Genomic DNA, 21,838 nt, shown 5'->3' with positions numbered 1-21,838 from the left:
GGCAGCCATGGCTTGTGTGGTTGCGCAGACCCATTAAGGCAATTCCATCATTTCCAAGTGAGACCTGAGTGCTACCTTCGTCCAGGTAGTATGCCCTACAGGCACAGCAGGACTCACAGCTACTTTCAAAGAAACTGAGACCCACAGTCAAAGGGAACCAGAGCCATTAGTAGATGGCTCTCATGATCGTCAGCGACCATGACTTGGTGGAATGTGGTTGGAAGGACCTGTTCTGACACCAGATGACACTTGACAGTGGTCATGCTGGCTCCTGTGTTGTACTTTGAAGTATCGGACGGCACTTGGCCTCTAGAAACCATTTGGAGTCCTTTGTGTGCCCATTTTTGTAGCACTCAGTACATTAGGGTACAAACCTTCCTGTATTATGGTCAAAGAAACCCTTTTCCTTTGGATCAGACGGGGACTGATAAGCACTATCCCCCTGGGGATTATTTTGGGGGTATTTTGAGAACTCTTTATTTTTAGGCTTTCCTCCCCCCTCTTTCTTATGTTGGGAGCCCTGACCACTTTTGTGGGTGTTTCCCCCCCAAGATACCTTTTTTGGACACTCTAGTGCTAGCCCAGAGGTCTGCCTCCTCAGCAAATTTCCTGGAATCAGTCAGCTTACTTTCAGCTAGGTGCTGGCACAACTCTAAAGCAAATACTGAGCATGTGCACTCTCATGATCAAACTGAACAACCCGACATAATCAATAGCTTCGCTGCCCCTCACCCAGCCATTAAGTGCCTTGCTGGAGTAATCCACAAAATCTACCCAGGACTGGTTTGGGAGCATCTAGCTGTCCCTGAACCTTTGGCAATACTTTCAGGTAGTCAGCCCAAATTTGACAAGTAAGATGGTTTTCTTGGGAGTGTACCTGGTTTAGTCCACAGCCTCGAAAGTTAAATGGATGTCCCTCCCCAATGTAGGCATGTGTTTTCACAGACCCACCCCCAGTGCTTCTCAGGCACCATGTGTACCTTCAGTACAACATCATAAGCAGAAAATCAATTATCAATGTCATTTCCCACCACATAATTGGGCACCAAGTCCTTGGGTATCCAAACATTATTCTCTCCATCAGCTACTGAATGCGAGCTGCCACCATCACTGCTGGAATCAGACTGTCTAGCCTTGATCTCCAGCTCCTTTAGACTCAGTTCATAAGTCAACAAAAGTTTTTTCTCAGGTAAGGCCCTTCTAGCCTCAGCCCGTTTGGCTTCCCTCTCAGACTTCTTCTCCTCCACCTCTAACTTCACCATCTGCAACTTGAATTCCCTCTCCTCCTTCCTCTCCCTTAGCTCGTCTGGGGATAGGCTGTGGGAGAATACACTGCTTCCTGCTCTACCAGGAGGTTGAATACAGGGGATTCCTCCTCATCTACTGCAAGTAGTTCATCAGAAGAGCCAGTCTCAGGCTCCTCCAATGCATCATTCTCTTGGGAGCGGGACTCTGCCCAGGCACTCAGGACCGTTTGCAACTCCACCTTCTTGCTGGCTCTTGGAGCAGGTACCGCCATCTCCTCACAGAAGCTTTTCAAATGAGCCACGGTACAACTTTCCAGCTTCACCACTTGCAGAACCAGCTAGAGACATGATGTAGGGGACGGATCAAAAATGCAAATCAGGGAAAAATTAAGGAAATTCAATGGTCTTAGCTGTGGAAGGGTAGTGTACACGTTGCGATTGTATGGCACTGCACAAACACAAATCCTATCCTCACCAATGATGACCAATGTTAGAAATCGGGTGTCTAGTTGGCAAAAGTATGCAACCTGTACAAATAGGGACGACAATCCTAGTCAGGGTAAGTCACAACACAATCCTAAATTATCCAGTACCCACCCCTTGGTAGGATGGCACAGAGCAGGCAGGATTAACTTAGAAGGCAATGTGTAAAGTATTTGTGCAATAACTTATACAACAAAACAGTCAATATTCCAATATAAAGACTCCACAACTGTTTAGAAAAATAGAGTTGTTTATCTAAGTAAAACAAGTCCAAAACTATAAAATTCCACCAAGTAGAAGTCAAGTTATTGAATGTTGAATAAATAAATACAATAAAGCGATTTGAAGCCGGTAGCGCAAAAAAAGTTATTTCAGGTTGCGAGGGACTGGTGCATCTCCAAAGTTCAGGCTGACAGTGATGGATCGCGGGCCGGCTACAGGGAACCACTTGGGCCCGCTGAACACATACCTGGGATCCTAGGTCACAAGCTAACAAACCCTTGGAGATCACTTTGGAGAGAAGGCCGAGCCTAGCTCTCCTTCCAGCAGAGTAAGAGGGCAGCAGACTGCAGAGCAACAAGCAGAAACACAATACTTCAAGAAAAATAGATAGCGATTCGGTGTAGGTCCAGAAGTGTCTGATTTGATGGGGCCAGAGACCCAGTACTTATTCTCAAATGGGCCTTTGATGTGAGGGAAACTTCAAAGAGTGGTTTTAAAGTGCACAGCTACTCCTTTCAAAACAGTCCTGCCTGCCAGATTATCTACCGGGACCACCAGCTATTGTGTGGTGTCAGGTCATTTTATTTGATGTCCTAGTGTGAACCCCCTTTCATCCTGTCTGCACAGGCCGGCCATAGGAATGCAGATTGGTGCCGATGGGTGCAGCCACCCCTGGCCTTCCTGTGTTTATGGCTATCTGGGAGGAAGGCACAAATGGGACCTATACAACCTCTCATATACCTACTCACACACCCACACAGCCACTCACTCATTCACAGACACATACAAGTACTCACACAACCACTCACTCATCCATAGAGCCATTCACATACCCACTCACTCACTCATACAGCCACTCACACATCCACTCACTCACCCATACAGCCTCTCAACACAGCCACTCACTCACCCATACAATCACTCACACACCCACAGGCACTGGTGGTAAAAGACGGACAGTTTAGGGTTTGGGGGTGTGTAATGGCAAAGAGTGATAAAGGTAATTTTAGGGTATATGAGTGGGTAGTGGCGAAGGGTGGTAAGGATAATTTTAGGGTTTGGGGTGGTAGGGGTAATTTTAGGATTTTGGTTGAACTAAAAGTGCAGAAATAAAAGATTAAAAGACACGTGCACTGGAATAACTCTTTGGATTGCGATATAAATCCGGGTTCACTTTTAAAAAAAAGTGAAGTTGAGTACTAATCTGCAGGGGTGAATGGTTGAATGAGTGTAGTGCGGAGGCAAGACGTTCATTGCCTTATTTTGTGTTAATGAAATTGAGAAGGTTATGTATTGCAATACATTTTAAAACTCTATGGAATCAGGCATTTACCATAGCTTTGTATTCCAATTGATCTTGTTATGAAAAACATTAATATTTTAAAGTTGTCTATAACAAGTCTTTCACCAAAGCACAAAATAAATATTGCTTTGTTAGACTATAGAAAAAGTAAATGCAAATGTTATAGAGAAGAAATACCGGCAAAGTGGGGGTTGTTTCTGTTTGCATTGCATAACCTACTAGTGAGCCTTATCCAGGAGCACTGGAGAAGCGCCCCAACTCAGGTCATCATAGGTCAGAGAAACACCACATCCTTGACTGCACCCTCAGAGATATACTCAACACTTTCATTTAGATCTTGGAGGTAGTTCAGGCGAATGTAAACTTTAAAGTTAAAGCTGTTTAATGGCTGCAGTAAAATAGATATTTTCACCGGAAACAATTCTGAAATTTCATGGGTTTTTTCCATCAGTAACAGTGATTAATTTCACTTTAGTAAATTCGCAAATCATAATTCAGCAGAATCTGGAAGAAATTACACAAAGATCTTCTCAATCACGAAGGTGCCACACTCCAGTCGAGATGTGTGATGTTCACAGACTGTACAAGCAGAAACTCGTTGCCCTTGAATTCAGATCACTCGGGCCATTGATGTGGAATATATTGTTTACTTTTGAATTTAACACCCTGGGATCTGTGATCTGTCCAGCAGCAGATCAGGCTACGACAGGCCACAAGAGACAGTCCATGAGAGGGCATCCTCTTCCAAGGGCTGAATTTCTTCCTCCAGAGTGCCCGCCTTTGGACCCAAATCAGTCTGATGGAGGCTTTCAAATGTATGTTATCACGGGATGAGCCTCACAAGATACAACGCACACTGGTCACGCTTCATAGTTTGCTGGTTGCTTGAGCAACTTTAGAACTACTTTTTCTATTCAGCGATTGGCAGATGAAAGATCCAGCTTCCAGCACTTTCTTCAGATCTACACCCTTCACGGAAGAAAATCAAAACACGAAAAGTTAGACCAGAAAAAGAGGAATCTTTAGTTTACACTAAAGCAAGATGGCAGGGAAACAAACAGAGATGAACTGTACACTGTAGTACTACGGATGGTGTGTCATAAATACTGATTTGGTAAAGTGTGGTTAGTGCATGCCCTTATGTGTGCCTGTGTCGTGGTTTGCCTCCATGTATTAGTGCAATGAACAGGCTCAAAAAAGTCCACATATTGAGCTAAACTGGCAGTGTTGTGTGACCATGCGAGTGTGAGCATGTCAATGTGTGTATGCGATGCCTGTGTGCTGCTGATAAATCCCATTTCTGAAGCCCCTGGGTCTTATCAAGGTTTACACAACCTTTATTTCTGTAATCCCCAGGTCTCAGAGACGAGCCTCACATTGAGCAGACAGAGCTATGATAACTGTAATCTAGAGTGACAGCGTTGTGGGAACAGGTAAGTGCGTCCCACAGGATTCAACAGATAAGAGTTTTACTCACAGTGTGGATTCCGAGCCCATGAAGCATGTACACTACATCCTCTGTTGCAACATTGCCAGATGCTCCTTTTGCATATGGGCAGCCTCCAAGGCCAGCCACAGAAGAATCCACCACACTCACCCCCATCTGTAAGGCAACGAGAGAGAATGAATTGTGAGGACCAAGGAGAGATAGGTGCAGTATGCACAGCAAGACCTTTGACATAGCACAAATGCATTCTTACAGCTCTCAAAAGGCCCTAGGTCAGTGCGGCATTTTTAGTTCTAGATTTTCTGCCAACAGCAGGAAGCATGTTGGCACAGTGGGACGTCTGGTTGTAGGCCCACATTTATAGCTGGAGAAGTGAAACTGAAAGTCCCAGCAGGATTAGAGCTCTTGCTGAAAGAGGGACAAGCTGATCGCCACCTTCATGACAAGGGCCAGTTGGTATCCTTGCTTTCTATTATTGGCAATGAAGTCGAGGTGTCAGCTACATGCTGAAATTAATTTCTTTACGAATGTGACTCGTTTTTTCAGGTAAAACAATTGCACTCAACATACTTTTGCCCCATTTTAGGTTGTGTTTACAAGTGGAAATATACTTCTTGGCAAAAAACAGCCAAAGGCTTGTCGCTAGCTCCGTCTGTTCCCCCTGCCGCCATTATAAGTCAAATATAATTTCCTTGAAAAGGTTTTTTCTAATAAAGAACCATAATCAAGATAACCCCATTCCCCTTCTTACCCACTCCCGCCTATTAATTTTTAATACTTTTAAATATGCTGCACTCTAAGTTTCAGAGCTGAAGAATGAACAGAACTCCAATTGCAACGCTGGACATTTCAATTAAATTCACATCATTAATCAGCGGCTACTGATGGATTAACATGCCGCATTTCTGGTATCGCCGTTAGGAGAAGTCTCCTTCTAGCTGGTCCAATGAATGAACATTGAAAAGACTTCTGCGTGGGTTGGTAATCAGGGTACGGTTTGAAACAAACATGTCTAGAAACTGTAACTCACAAGATCATTTTCCACAGTAATTAGTCTTGCTTTGGTACTAGTTGGGAAGCAGATTGCAGCGATATCAGTACCCGAGATGAACTGTTGTGTCCTTTCATTCTTTTTAGCTTGCCCTTGTTTTCTGTGAGTGCCCAAAGGACAGGCGAGCACAGCAGCCCTTACTTGAGATTTAGAAGCCTCTTTTTTTCTTACTTTATAAAATATAGACTTTGCTCTCAAATGACCTCTTGGAGCAATATGACCACTATTTTTTTAAAGAATCTTTTTATTAAACATCCAATTAATACAATTGCACAGCAGTACCTCACTTTTAGCCCTCTTGGGCACAGGTTTACATTACACCCCAAAGGCGAGTCAGCAATGGCTCATTAAGGCTCATCTTTAAACAGGAGTTAGATCTTCCCCTCCTTCCATCGAATATGACCACTATTTAACTTATTGAAAATCTATTTGTAATTATGAACATTGGTCAGTGTTCAATGATACAATTAGATTTAGAGCATTTAAAGGGAGACATAAACAAGTAGCTACTGTAGATAATAGAAATGTTACAAATTAAGAATTTGTCTCTATTAAAGGGAACTGAAAGTCAGACTCGGATGTAAAATTGGAGTGACTCCGAAACTGCAGAGCAAAGCTAAATGATCCTTAGTACCAGGACCAGATGGATTGTGGACCCTGTTACCTAAAGCCAATATTAAATGGTTCTCTAGCATCCCATTAAGGGTATTCATCCAAAGTTTAGTACAAGGGAATATTCAGAGATTACTGAGAAGCAGCCAGATATCACCTATTTATAAACAAATGTCTTGATTTGAAAATCAACAGAAATATTCTTGGTTGCCCAGGTCGGGAGTCAATATAATCAGTTCATGACAATGTCTTGGCATGGCTTTGAGGTATATTATTAAACAGTATACCAAGTGTAGTGGTCAAGCCTTGAGGATTGTTTCCTCCATTTGTGTTAAGCCTTTGATTAAACTGATAAAAGTAAGCTGGGGAGGAAAATGGAGAATAAGAACGTATTATTTTCATGAACCCCTTTTTACATTCCGGGACCTGGGCTCTACCTTGTCTGGAAATTAAAAATATATACAGAGGGAATACTTAAAGAAAAGGTTTTGAAATGGAGATGCATCCTGCTTACATTTTTTTTTAATTTCTAACTTACTAACCTAGCAAATAACTTAAACTAATAAGAGTACTTGCTCAAGCTACATAACCTATTACCAGCTTTGAATAACGTAGACCTTTTAGTACTTATGTCTAAATCTATCTGTGGTTTACAACAGTCAAAGCAATACAGGATTAGATATTGATAAATGGTTTAACCATCAGCTCTGAGAAGGCCAACATAGCTGCCACGTGTCCAAGGTCCATACAAGAGTAGCTGGCGAAGCTAATCTCCCAGGAACCTAGGAAACTTGGAAGGGCTGGCCCATGACGGAATAAATCAGGAAGGGTCCTGTTAAAATGAACTGAACTTGTCAGTAGAACGTCAGAAGTCACACAAAATGTAAATATCTATGCATCCATCAATGGTACTTATTTACTGTTACAATCATTTCAGGCTTTTAGAAGAATCTCTTTAAAACCCAATTGTAAAAAAGAAATCTTTAAGCAAACGAAGACAGGCTCTGCAACCCATGGTGCCCAGACCAGGGGATGTAGTCATTTACTAACATTTATCCATGAATGCTTCATGATAATTTGACAGTAAGGGTCAGGTGTAAGAAGGAGTTTTGCGATTGAAAAAGGTCTGATTCACAGACTCTGGCCATTTGTGACCGCAAAAAGATCTTTTAGTATGTGTGAAGCAAAAATTGCGATTTGGTAACATGTTACTGAATCGCAATTTGAGTTTGAGACTACAGACATAATCACTATTTGGAAGGGGAATGTTTAGGGTATCCCTTCTAACTACCCATTTGGAGTGGTATTTATTAATGTTTTAAAACCTAAATTCGAGTGCAAAATATTAATGTTTTACTGACTACTAAAAGGTAGTGGTACGACATACGCAAGCCGATCCCTTCCTTTTTGTGAATGTTGACAAAAACATTTTTTAAGAACAGACAGTGGTCCTATGGGCCATTGCCTAGTCTTCAAAAATATTTGTAAACTTTTCTTTTTTTTTTTTTAAACGCAGGCTGTGTTCCCTCAAAGAAAATACGCTAATTAAAAAACAAAAACAAAAAAAACACAAATGCCTGCTGTATTTATCATGGACATAGTGCTCTTCTGACAGCAGCAGGCCACCCTCCCTGTGATGGTTACCTATCATAGTGGGTTGAAATTTTCGAACTTTCTTATTAATATTCATCTGGAAGGTTGAATTGCGACCCACTATGATTTCAAATTTTGGGGAACTGACCCATTAGTATATAGGTTGGTTCGCAAAATATCACACTGGTAACAAAAATACTAGTTACAGATTGTAATCGGGGCTTTGTACATCTGGCCTGAAGTTCTGAGGCACTGCCTTTACTTTAAAGCACAATACTCGTGAACCATTATCCATCTGTCTTGAACTTGGACCTGGGAGTTTAAGCAGTACACCTAAAGATCTTTTATGGAGCTCTAAGTTTAAAAAGTGTATGTTAAATGCAAAGTCTATGACATGCAGAGTGATACAGAAGGCTCTATAGTGCAGTAAGTAAGACAAATGTGTTGTAATAATGATCAGGTCATTGTGGAAGTCATTGGGGACTTTTAGTAAAGGTGAAAAAATGTCATGCAGAGAGTGCAAAACTTGTTAGATTTTGAATCATTGCCGAAAGCTCTCACAAACTGACTTATCTCACCAGACCTTTTGCCAGTAGAGTTGTAAAAATCACTGATCATGCGTCACATCTGTCCCCCTATAAAGGAAGACAGGATGTGTTGGTAGAGTCAGCTTTTAGCGTGGCAGGAGATGTGCTCTTGCTCTGTGGTGAAGGGGTTTAAGGGCACCAGGAGGGCTGGTGCAGTCTGTGTACTGGTTCTCATGGGGACATTCTGGCAGCCCTCGAGAGCCATTGCCTGCAGTCTCAGTGCAAAGCCTGTCCATGTGCCTAATTCTATAGGATCACAGGCGCTTACTGCCGGTTTAGATTGTAATCCTAACGCCACCCTTCCTGCCTCAGGGGCTTAAGGTTTCCTTCTTCTACCAATAATGAGCAGGTCCGGCTTCCAAGGAACACATCCGCTGGAGCTTTAAGATGCCAAACAAAGTTAAGACGCCAAAGACACATCTCTGCCATGCCTTTCCCCTCTCTCTCGGCCACAGAGCTCCCATGTTTAAAAAGACAGTCAAAGAAGGCAGATGGCAGGAACCCCAGAGTTGATGAGGCTCCACATTCATCACGCGATTACACAGTGCAGTTCAGGGATCTGTTAGAGAGGTACCCCGACCCTGGTTGAGGGAAAGTAAAGGTCTGCAAGAAAATGGAGAAGTATGTGGTGCTACTTGATGTTTCCAAGGATGTCACCATGATTTGGTCCCAACTCTGGAGGAATGGTTTATTTCCAAATGGTTTTCCTGAGGCTACCCAAGAAGAACTCACACAAAACGGAGGCCGCAGGAAAGAGAGTTAAGTACCCACAACACAGTTACCACAAACATCCGGCCCTAAATGTAATACTGTGACCGGAAGCTCTTCTGACCCTTATCTCCCCCTTCTGATCCCAGCCATGAGCCTTTCCTACCCCTCCTGCCCACCCCATTCACCCCTGCATTGACCCCCTCTGAACGCTTTTGACATCCCACTATGACCACCTGCTGTCACACCTCTGAGGCTGCCAGGAAACCTAATTTATTCTGTCTCAAGTGCGACAAAATTGTTCTTTTCTCAATTACACCCTTCTCGTTCAGAGGTCAGCTGTGTGCTATTGTGCATCACAAAAATGGATTTGAGTGATTTTTGTATATATTTTACAGCAGTGACGATCAGAAGATGAGTGTAAATAGCCCTACCTTGATTGACGTGTATACTCCCAGTAATTAGCAATGTCATTCACATCAAGCTGTCTTACTGTCCGATTGACCAAATCTCTCTAATGCATGCACAAGGGGGGTGTGAATTCTAAAGTATAGGTTCTGCGACCACACTCACAAAACAGTGACAGCGTGTAAACGAGAATCCTGCCTTGAGGTATGATGGGCGAGTCCCTCAAAGAAATAAGAGTAATTGTATTCTTCTGTCGTCCTCAGAACAGGGATTTGAAAGCGCCCCCTTGACCCAAGGCGATACCAACACTACTCTTTGCAAGGAGGCAAGCTTGGAGCATCTGAAGGCATCAGAATCATCTTTGGTTACCTGTAAGGCAATCAGGATGTTGGCAAGAGCCTGTCCATAGGTATCGTGGCAGTGAACAGCGAGCGCCCCCAGGGGCACCTCATGCAGGACTGCTTCGAGCATCTCCTGCATGCCGCCAGGAGTCCCTACACCGATGGTGTCACCGAGCGAAATCTCGTAGCAGCCCATGGCGTACATCTTTTTAGCTACCTAAAAATAAAAAATAGTAAGACGAAGAGCAATAAATAAAGTACAGTGAATTAAATTACACAATCGGTGGCACAATATTCTGTGCACAATGGGTAAAACATTATCTCTCATTAGAATCCAATGAATAGTTTGGATGAAAACGTTACTTACCTTCGGTAACACCTTTTCTGGTAGAGACTCTAACAGCAGACTCCTCACCTTAGAATATTCCCCAAGTGTCAGACTAGATCCAGAAAAAACTTTGAAGCAGTAGCCTGCGTGCGGGAAGATGGCACCTGCGGATTGGTATTCTCGTCATCCACACCAGATGTGACATTCATGGGCATACAAAGGTGCCATCCTTGTGTGCTGACATTTGTTGCTTTTGTGACACTTCTGCGCCAAAACTAAATTCGTCTTGTTCAGTGTGCAGGTACCTAAAGTAGGATCTTTTTTAGGCGAAAGAGTCTAGTTCACAGAGCGCTAAGGATGGACAGGTCGGAAAAGAATCTGTGATGAGATGGAATCTCTATCCGGAAAAGGCATTACCAAAGGTAGAGGACTTGTTTTTCTGATAGAGACATCTAACCACAGATTCCTCACCCTAAAATAGATACCAGAGAAGTATCTCTCAGGTGGCGGATCTGTGAACTGGCTCAAAACAAAATGTCATACAGGACTGAACAGCCTGCGGGCTGGACCTGGCTATCCAGACAGTAGTGCTTTTTGAACGTATGGAGGGATGCCCATGTGACAGCCTAGCAAACGTTGAGGACAGGTATTTTTGCTTGCTAATGCAGTAGTAGCAGAGCATGAGCCAGCGGGAGATGGTTCATTTCTGCACTGCTCTGCCTTTCTTCACTCCCACAAACCTGATGAAGATCAGATTTTCTACCCTGTGGTGTTTCGTCTGATCAATAAAGAAACTCCAAACCTTCGGGTCCAGGCGATGGAAAAGCTCCTCCTCCATAGAAGGGTAGGTGAAGCGAAGAACGTCAGTAGGGTGATGGTATGACCAATGTGAAAAGGTGTCACCACCCTCAGTAAGAAGAATGCACGGAGCTGGAGTTCTAACTTGTTCAGATAGAAGGTAGCATATGGAGAGACCCTGAATCTTCCTTACCCTCAAGACCAATGTTATAGCCACTAAGAAGAAGTCTTAAGGTAAGCAGGCAGAGATGACAGCTATGCATGGGTTCAAACAAGGAACACACGAAGAAGGTCAAAACCAAATTCAAGCTCCACTGGGGCATAACAAAAGGTGAAGGAAAACACTATTGAAGCCCTTTAAGAAAATGCATGCCCACTGGAGAGTTCAACAAGGAAGGCTGATCAGGCAATCATAAAAAAGCTGAAATAGCCGACAGTTAGCTGTTAGCTAGCTGACAGATAGCTGTTAGCTATGCGCAAAGCAAGACCTTGCAGAACATAAGACAACACAAACAACAAAGCCTCAGACAATTTGGCATGAAGTGGGTCTACCTGTTTGGTTGTGCGCCAAGCAAAAGTCAAGGAAAACAATACTGAAGCCCTTAAAGCAAATGCTTGCCCACCAGAGAGTTAAACAAGGAAGGCTGATCAGGCAATCATAAAAAAGCTGTAATTGCCCAAAGCAAGACCTCGCAGAGCCTAAGAAAACACAAACAACAAAACCTCAGACAATTTGGCATGAAGTGGGTCTACCTGTTAGGTGGTGCACCTGGCCACAAACTTGTCCCAATGGCAGGTATATTCAGATTTGTTAGAGGGATGCCTTGCTGCCAAAATAGCATCCACGACCTTGGGAGAATGTAAAAAAAACCTCAGACAATTTGGCATGAAGTGTGTTGACCTGTTTGGTCACACACCAGGCCACAAACATGTTTCAATGGCAAGCGCATTCAGATTTGGTAGAGGGACACCTGGCTGCCAAAATAACTTCCACAACCTCGGAAGGGAAGTCAAAATCACTCAACTGCTGCCGCTCAATCTCCAAGCATGGAGGTGGAGGGAGCATAGGCTCAGGTGCAGAACCCTGCCCTGCTGTTGCGACAGGAGGTCCTCCCGAAGGGGCAGCCTGATTGGAGGACAGATGCTCATGCTCAGGAGTTTGGGTTATCAAACTCTCCTTATGCAGTCTGGAGCCATCAGAATGGCTCAGGGCCCGGTCTTTCCTGATCTTCTTCAGAATGAGGGGCAAGGGTGGTAACAGCGGAAACACGTACAGGAGTCTTGAATTCCACTCTACGTGGAACATGTCTCCGAGTGAGAGCTGCTTTGGAAACTCCAAGGTGCAAAAGCATTGTAATTGTACATTCTCAGCGGTGGCTAACAGGTCAAGCCACAGTTGCCCCTATTCACTGAAGAGACTTGGTGCCACCTCCAGATGTTAACTGCCATTTGTGATCTGCTATGCGTTGAAGCGTGAATTTGTCTACCCTGGCAGTTCAAAGATCCCACCAGGCGCTGAACTACCAGGACAATCACCTACTGCTCCAGCTTCATCCAGAAGCCAGGGCCTCCTGTCACAGGGTCAATGACCTCACCCTGCCATGCTTGTTTCAGTACCACATGGCAGTGGTGTTGTCTGAACACCTGAACCAGCCTTTCCCGAATATAGGGCAGGAAGGCTTTCAATGCCAGACGGATGTTTTGTAACACCAACTGGTTGATATGGAGCTGATCCTCTGCAAGAGATCAGAGGCCTCTGATATCCACCTCTCCCAGATAGCCGTTCCAGCCCAGAAGTGATGCATTGGTCACCACTGTCATATCTGGCTGGGTTGTAGAGAACGGTCTGCCAATGACCAAAATATGGCCCTGTAGCCACCACTGCAAGTCCTGTGCAGCCTCCTAAGAAATATGAAGAGGTCCCTTTGATGTGGCTGCCACTAGGACTGCAGATCACAACATTACAGAGACCCCATATGCCATCTGGCATGCTTGACCAACAGGATGCAGGAGGCCATCAGGCCCAGCAGCCTCAGAGTCAACCTCACTGAGCTTCAGTACTAAAGAAGAATGTCTCTGTCCAGATTAGCTTCAATGAAAGGGAGTGTCTCTGAAGGAGTCAGGATTTGACTTTGGCATGTTTATAGTGAACCCCAGCGATATGAGGAGGCTCGCCATATCCTGGAGGTGGCTGACAATTGCCAGGGGCGAGCCTGCCTTCATCAGCTAGTCGTGGTGGTTGGGGAACTCTGGGACACCCAACCTCAACAGATGAGCTGCGACCACCAAACTTGAAACTCTCCTGTCCCACCGTGAACTGCAGTTAATACCTGTGGGCCTGCAGGACGGAAATATGAAAATAAGTGCAGTGCAGGTCCAGTGCCACAATCCGGTCTCCATGATCGAAGGCAGGCAAGATCTGAGCATCTTCAATGAGTGTTTCCTCAGGAAGGCATGGAGATGGCAAAGGTCTAGTATAGGATGGAGTCCGCTGTCCTTTTTTTGCAACAAGAAGTAGCAGGAATAACCAATACGACCTACTTCTGGAGTCGGCACCCTCTCTATGGCTACTCGGGTCAAAAGAGCCTGCACTTCCTGGTGTAAAAGGGACAGTTGGTCCTCCATCAGTCTGACTGGGAATGGTGGCAAAAGCAACGGGGGTTCCAGAAATGGAAGGCCATTACCCTGCTGAACAATCTGCAACACCGACTCATCTGAATTGATGGCCTACCACTCTGGCAAAAAGTGATGGATTCTGCTGCCAATAGGGTGCCTATGTGTTGTGCAGGACACATAAAAGAGGTTGGGGGTGTGGGATACGGTGCACTGCCCCTGCGGTCCTTGTGACCAATGCGGTCCTCAACCATGGCCGCAAAAGGAATTAGAAGAATGTTAGACCAGGGGCATCTGCTGGTGAAAATGGGACCTCCCTGCCAAAACCGTGCAAGGGGAGAAACTGTGAAGGAGGAGCAGTAGACAATTCGAGGGAGAGAGCTTTAGCTCTGGTGTCCGTGATGTGCGCCAATGACTAATCTGCCTTGTCCTCTAAGAAGCGGGACCCGTCAAAGGGCATGTCCATAAGGGTGGATTGGGCATTACCTGAAAAGCCAGTGAAGCGCATCCACGCATGTTGTCAGGTGGCAAAACTGGTCGCACAAGCTTGGCCCAAGAAGTCTGTAATCCCAAGGCCGCAGCTGTGGATAGCACAAGCTTTCTCAGACACCATAGAAAGGACTTGTCCCACAGAGCATGGGAGAATCTGCTCTCCAGACAGGCAGCATTCAATATCGCAGGACAAGACTAGTGGATAAGACAACTCTGCACCCAAAGGTGTCAAGACACAACCTGGTAGGGCAGAAGGGAAGGCATTGGTATTAACTTTGTTCGAGGAAGCCTGCCAGGGAAGGATATTGGGTAAGAAAGTCTGGATCCCCTGGAGCATGATGGCGGGCAATTTGGCGGTTAACCAGGGCACCTGTGCAAGATTTAGCTCAGGTACACAGAAGGATATCAGCCAACGCCTCATTAAAAGGCAGAAGAGGTTCCGCGGGGATTTGTTTTGACGTTTTGTATTGGAAGTTGGAGATCAAGAATGTCAGCAGCGCTGTGGACCAACATAGCAAACGATGCAGTCTCTGCAGTGGCCGACCTGGGCGAGAAAAAAAGACCTAGTCAGGGGAGATGTCTAAATGCTCGCTTCCTTAAGCTCCTTATGACAGTCGTTGTCATGATATGCCACAGCTATGTCATCTCCGGTATCATAAATGCCCTACCCTGGGACAGGGGTAAAGTGTCGGAATTATTACAGAGGGGCAAGTGGCATCAAATTCAGCCTCAGACGAGGTCAACCTAGCGCTACCTCAGCATCACACAGAATGATGGTTGGAACATCTGACTCCAATGAAGTTGGCAGAGGCGTTCCTGGATCACAGCGTGGGCCACGGTGCTGGGAAAAGCAACAGTGCCGGCGTCAGCACGGATCCGAGAACTGACCCACAGGGCCCAACTGGCACAGAAGGAGGTCCGGTCTGCATGGCCCCAGCTGGGAGACCTCTCAACCCATGGGCCCCAAAGGTGCTCCAGAGGAGGTCAATTGCGCAAACAGGTGCATCATAGCCTCCTGGAACTTCTGAATAAGAGCAAGAGAATCACCGGGTCCGAGAAATGCCGGCTGTCGTGGGGCAGGGCGGAATTGGATGTCAGCTCTGCCAAATGACTTTGGGAGCGGGTCCTGGAGGTGCAGTGACCTTGTGCCCTCTCAGCGGAATCAGAGTGGTGCAACGGGACCTGGATGACGAGTCTTCAGGGGAGCGGTTCGGTGATCGAGAGTGGTCCGATCCCTGCAAATGGGTTTTTCAGGTACAGTAGTCCAAAAGCGCTTCAACGCCTCTTCAGAGGGGGTAAGCGCTATATAAATACACATTACAATTACAAGGCAAGGAACGTGTCCAGCTTGGGCAAGATATGTTGTGTAGGGTCTATGTTGCTGTTATTAGAAATGAAAGAGGAGTGGAGGAGAAGAGGGAGCAGGACTTTGTAGGGAGGATATACGTATTGTTGTGCTACCAAGATGAGGGCAGGCAATGGGATGAGGGAGGGGTAGATCTGATGGATTAAGGGGAGTTGTGGCTGGGGAAAGGGGTAATAGACCTGTGCAGTGGGCACAGGCAGCGAGGCCTAGTGTATGTGGTGAGGTAGGAGAAAAAAGGGAGAGGGGCAGAAGGAGAGTGGGCGATGGATAGAAGGTAGGGTGAAAGCTGGGGTTTTAGGAGACCCAGTTGGGAGTATGTCAGATGTGGCCTGAGTGGGAGGAAGAAAAAAGCAGGAGAGATGGGGAGTGGTGCCTCAGACCTAAAAGACAGATAAGGACATAGTGGGATGCAAAGCCAGTGAACTGGCAGAGAGGGCGCTGCTCAAATGCGTCCGCCTGAGGTGACAGTGTGGTCAGGGCGGCCCAAGTGAAGGCGGAATTCACAAGGCAGAAGTATCAATGATGACAGTGGGATGTGTGAGATGGTGAGTGTAGGTAAGAGGAGAAGTAGGGTACAGTCACATCTGCAAATGTTTTGAGGTGTGGGGAACAAGTAGAGAGATGAGAGTGTAAGGTCAGAATACTAGTAGGAGCCATTGGCGATTAGGGCTATATGGGGACCGGGAGGTGGCTTGGAGAAGTTGATGTGTGCAACGGGAAGAAAGGTGCAAGTCATAGGATGCATATAGGGATAAAGTTAGGATAAGACTGATGTGATGGAGGGCAAAGGTGAAGAGTGCCAGCAGGTAAGATATGAAGAAAACAGTGTGGGTGGTGGGTAAAAAAAGAGGACAAAAAGGGGCACACAGTTATACGTTGGCCTTCAGGAGTGACTTATTAGATATGGGTGGGTTGGGAACTGAAATGATAAGAGAGGAATACAGTGGGGAGTGGGTTTGGGTAATGTTGTGTCCAAAGGGCTACATGCATCAGACTACTGGGTAACAGAATGGAAACTGGCATTATGGACATGTGGCACTGGAACTTTGGTGAGATAGATCCAAAAAAGTGCAAAGGCACTTTGTGAGTGCTGCAGTACGGCACATGTTGTGGCAAGAGGAAATTGTCAGGGAAGTATCCCTATGTCCTGGTGGCTCTGTGAAGGATCGGCCACCAGGTCAAGGTTTCTGGTGATAGAGAGAGCGGGGGCATCCCGGGTGGCAAATCTTCAGTTCCTCCCCTCTAATTGAGGCAGCAGAACCACAAGTTTGATGGGGAAGTGTGCACTCCCACTTTATGGCAGGTCACCTGCCCTGTCAAGCTCTAAATGACACCTTTGATTGTTCTGCCATGCCCCAAGTGTCAAGGGCTATGAATTGTATCCTACTATAGGTTTGGTTGAAGGTAGCATATTCATCCCAAAAAGGATCATAAGTTCAAGACAGTCAGAACATTGTGTTCAGCTGTACCCAAGAGTTCCAACTGAAAAAAAGTGGAAGTCCCACTGAAATGGAATAAAACCAGCGAGAACTCATGAGATATACAAGCAACAGATCATCCGAGGGAGTGCTCACCTCTGCTACCTTGTCAGGAGCGACCTTTCCTTCATATGGACACCCGAGGACACACGAGACATACCTGCAGGAGAAATGGAGTTTTATACTCAGAATGAGTGACACGAAAGCAGTCAGCACAGACTATTTAACATCAAAACACATGGCGCGTGTGATCGCAGTGGCTGGAGCTTAATGTAAGAATGTGTAGCATATGAACTGTAGGGATACCCACACTGATGTCAGAAGAAACCAGACATGTGGTGCCACAATCTGGGGGCCAATTCACTAAAGTATTTATGCGTAACAAAGGTATTACTACAGGAGTACTCTTTTGGGTACTCTTAAACGACTTTGTGATTCAACCCCGAAACATCCAACTTCCTATTATTAAAAGTGTTAAGAGGGTGCCAGCCTTGCTATTTTTTCTAACTGAATATGAATATTCTCGGAATATCCCCACTTCATTTCCATTTTAGATGTTTTGAGGTCAATTCACAAAGTCATGTAAGAGTACCTAAAAGAGTACTACAGGAGTTCTACCTTACATACTCCAAATGCCTTTGTGAACAGGCCCTTTGGTGCTTACCGCCCATCATTATCCTTCCCGCTATTAATTAGCAATTGACATAATCCTTCCATTTACTATTTCCATCGTGCCCACCTTCCACTTTATTTATTCTTTGGTGAAACTAACATTTACTTAATAAAGATATGCTTATTACATCACAGTGGGACCTGTCTGAACGAAACAGCAAAGAATAGTGCGAGAGCAGTGTGGGTTAGTTAGGAGTGATGGGCATGTTCTATTCTGATTTTGGGCGACCCACAGGAAGCAGTGAAGAGGACAGTCTCACAATTATGCTTTGAAAATAATTCATGTGCCCCTCCAACATGAATACGTAACAATTTGGAGTCAATGACAACTGAATAAAGATTGCATCAGGTTATCCACATTTAGTACAAGTTAAAAAGAACATTCTCAGAAAAATGAGATTGTTCTCATCATTCCACACATTGTATTTCACGTGAAACAAAAAGGTGCTGATCAGGTCATAAGGTTACACATTATCTAAGGACCCATATTACACAGACTAATGTGAATTTATTCATATACAAACTACTTTATGTAGCAAATAGAAGATCAGGTCGAGCTAACTGTAGCCTTTGCATGCTCTAAACAGAAGAATACAAGGGGGTAAATATTACTTTTATGAGAAATAATATATGGCGACAATCCTATGTTGTCTCCATGTATTTCAACAACTAACGGGAGATGCTCAGTCCGTTCATAAAGAACAGCAAGCCACTAGACGCTGTGAAAGAATGTTAGAAAAACCTCCTCAGATAGTTTGCTCATTGCCTAGCAGGAGTTAAGAGTCCATCAGCCCACCCTTACTGGCGGAGCTTCGTCATCTGAGACTCTAGGAGGTCAAGGTCTGGGGCCACAGTTTCGAGCCGACAGGCCCTGCTGGGTGCCTACCTTGATACTCCTCAGAAAAAGGGGGCTCCTGCCAAGGTGTATGCACAAACTATGGAGACCCTAGTGATGTGCAGTGCTCTAGTGTAAATGTGAGTTAAAAATGGCTATTGTTTTTGGAATTGTCCAGGTGTCATATTTAAAAAAAACAAATAGTCTTGAAAAAATTGACTATTTCCTGGCTAAGTCGACATGTTTCAGCTGAATTGGTCAACTGACCCGGCTTTCTTCAGGACCTAGATGTAGTGGAGATAGCGGCTACTGCAGGATAGAAACATTTAGTGCATGGAATCGTGAAAAATAGTACTAAAAAAATCCAAGTACAGTAATCGGGTAAGACTGTGCAATGGCCACCCTACCGGACAAGCCACCTCGTGCTTGGATGTAAGAACTATGTCTTCTTTCCCAACTTTTTGTGGGAGAAAAGCCTCACCTCACCCGGCTGACTGCTCGGAGATAGAGGCACCGCTCTGTCCGTCGGTACTTCAAACCAGACTGCGAGCTGTCTGGGAGGTGTATTTGCCATTTTACATAATTATCAGAGGGAGAGGGACAGGTGTGGCGCAGGAGCCAGAGAGGCTAACTCCGATGCGCGAGGCTCACAGTTCGATCCCCAGCGCCAGCTCAGATCAGCATCATGCGACTCTGGGCAATAGCTCACTTAATCTCCCCGAGGGCCCCCCAGTGCCTGGATACCCATAGGGGAGATAAGTTTGTGCTTTACAAATGTGGAATTATTATTACTATTATCAGAGTATGAACAGGACCACTGCTCTCCTTCCGGTCTGAGGGGCCTGGCTCCTTCTCGTTGAAGAAGGCATAGTGTGGGCAGTGGAGGACGCAAAAAAGGGGTGGCCATCAAAGTTTGCTTGAAGGCCAGTCGGCTAATGGAGATTTCACAGCTGGAGATTCAATACCTGCCAGGTGTTACTCCCTGCTTTTTTTGGTGGAATGTAGCTTGGGTGATCAGCTTTCTATCCCAGATTTAAGGTTGTGGACAGGGGTAACCAGCTTCTGCCAGATTTTTTTTTACTTTTTCCACGAAGTATTTATATATTGCACAAATGGTTTGAAATTGAGGCTTTGCATTTCTAGGTGCCAATAGAATTCTTTAAGAGCACGGGTGATGCAGCTAGACTTTTTCAAATGCAAGGAGTCTCGCAGCTCATTCTGTAGATTCTGAAGCTCTTTCTATCGCACTCTGGCATAGCTTAATGCAGTGTTTCAGCAGAAGGATCAGGAGTCATCAGCTGTACTCTGGTATACCTTGTGATTGCTGTGATCTGGTTGGTGAAGCAAGACTCTGGACTGAATCACACTTCCGGGTTTTTGGTTAGTTTTATTTGAGATAGTAGACAAGGCTTGGGGGGATGGAGGCAAAATCGGTGCCAGTTTGTATGGCTTGAGGAAAGAAAGAGTGGTTACAAAATATTAGAACATTGGAATGCTGGAAGCTCCATTGAAAACAATGGAGTGCTCCGGGCTTATAATGGCTGGTATAAGCCCGGAGCTCCAACATTCCAATGTTTCTTTGTTCACAGCTCTGGCTGTGAACAAAGGCTTCAGGGAGGGAGCCTGAGGGGATTTGAATGCCCTTGCGCTCCCTGAAGGCTTTATTTTATTTGTTAGAACATTCTGCCCTCTAGTGGCACAATGTTCTAATAGCCTTATAGCCCTTCGTAGCGGGCTATACCGGCTTTTAAAGTCCCGCTGCTTTGTTAAAGTCCCTCGCCTTCGGCTCGGGCCTTTAACGATGCAGCGGGCCTTTATAAGGCTGTAGTAATCAATGATCAAAATATGATATTTTATGCGATATAGGCCCATGTTGCTCTCCAGCATACAGTGGTATTTGTCTCAGGCAGTTGGCTATGATGTTTACGCATTCCACTTTATCACCCAGATAGATTTGAAACTCAATGTCATCCATGTACATTTGGGATCATAGATGGTGATCACAGATGAGCACTAATGTAGCCAGGCAGACGAAAAATAGAAACCTTGTCGACTCTTATGGCTGTGGTCATATAATAATAATCGGCACCCTTGTCGGGCTGATTTAGGGACCATGGCCCAGTCGCTCAGATGCTCAATTAGGGTTTGGCATCTACGGTATCACGCACTGCTGGCAGGTCGAGCAGCTTCAGGATTTCAGAGTCATGCATGCAGTAATTAAAGTAATGTTGGCTAGGGTTGCTGTTGATTGTGTGCCAGCTCCTTAAAGATGCTCCACCCAGTCCTGCGAAACACCACTCTCAGTGACGCCAAAATACTGTACCTAGTGCACAGTGGCGGCTGGTGACATTTGAAAGTGGTGAGGCGTAAAATGATTGTCGTAGTGAATTGTGGCGAGCGAGGGAGCGAGCCCGAACAACCTACAGAGGGTTGGGGGCGGAGGGGGGGGGGGGAATTTTATAAAAAGAGTGGACAAATGGTGCATTTTGCAGTAAATTTGAGGAAGCAGGAAGGTTACTAAAGCAATTGTGAAAGTGCAGTTACTACATTAATAAAGAGATGTCTTAGAACAACAAAGGTAGCTGCTTATTCAGTATAACCAAGGTCTTGCCGCCCTCTGCTCCGAGCTTACGTGGTCGTGTTTCTAAAACTAAAATGATGTAAAATATGTGTGTAACGTGCAAAAAAAACCTAAACGTGTGTGTCACCATATTTCTTTCACATCCTCCAGGTTTATCTTTCAAACCCAAGGCCATTGCACACTGCTCACTCACTGTCAACAAATTACGATGCAAAATGGTTTTGTATTGGAATACACATTAGCTCACGTTGCAAGAGCTCATTTGTACAGCGATTAAACATTTTGTTTCTTGCTTTCCCTATATGCCCGTGACATCTACATGCTTGAGCAAACTCAATTACCTGCTAAAGCTAATATTCTGTATTATTATCTGTATACATATCTTGTTATCTTCACCTGTTATCTTGCTGTTGTGTCTCTCTGTCATAGGGTCTCTCTGTCACAGTGTTATCGGGGATCCTCTTTTCTCTTCTTATCAACTATAGATGCAAGGAAGCCTGCAATACGCTTGGTGAATACATGAGACAAGAAGTACCATCTAGGCGCCCAGCCCCAAAGAATTGCCATTTGATTGAATGACGCTCGGAAGAGTCTCTCTGCGGCTCTCTGTCTCTTCCTTTCTCCCAGTCTCGTTCCCTGTCGTTATCTTTCTGTTATCTTTATCCCTCTCTGC

At 45.1% G+C, this 21,838-nt stretch overlaps 1 protein-coding gene across 1 annotated transcript in view; it reads right to left on the bottom strand.

Annotated features, from left to right (window-relative positions):
- Positions 1-3,619: 3,619 nt before the first annotated feature.
- Positions 3,620-21,838, bottom strand: part of HMGCL (3-hydroxy-3-methylglutaryl-CoA lyase) — a 211,548-nt gene continuing 193,329 nt past the window's right edge. Inside the window, exons 6-9 of the mRNA XM_085648310.1 lie at positions 17,174-17,237; positions 10,031-10,219; positions 4,733-4,858; positions 3,620-4,224 (exon numbers count right to left, since the gene is read on the bottom strand). Of these exons, the coding sequence (XP_085504436.1) occupies positions 4,123-4,224; positions 4,733-4,858; positions 10,031-10,219; positions 17,174-17,237 (481 nt within the window). The 3' untranslated portion in view covers positions 3,620-4,122. The remainder of the gene's footprint in view (positions 4,225-4,732; positions 4,859-10,030; positions 10,220-17,173; positions 17,238-21,838) is intronic.

Source organism: Triturus cristatus, chromosome 3_2 (assembly GCF_964204655.1).
Source record: "Triturus cristatus chromosome 3_2, aTriCri1.1, whole genome shotgun sequence".
In the NCBI taxonomy this organism is placed as follows: domain Eukaryota; kingdom Metazoa; phylum Chordata; class Amphibia; order Caudata; family Salamandridae; genus Triturus; species Triturus cristatus.
This window is presented reverse-complemented; position numbering and strand designations above follow the sequence as displayed.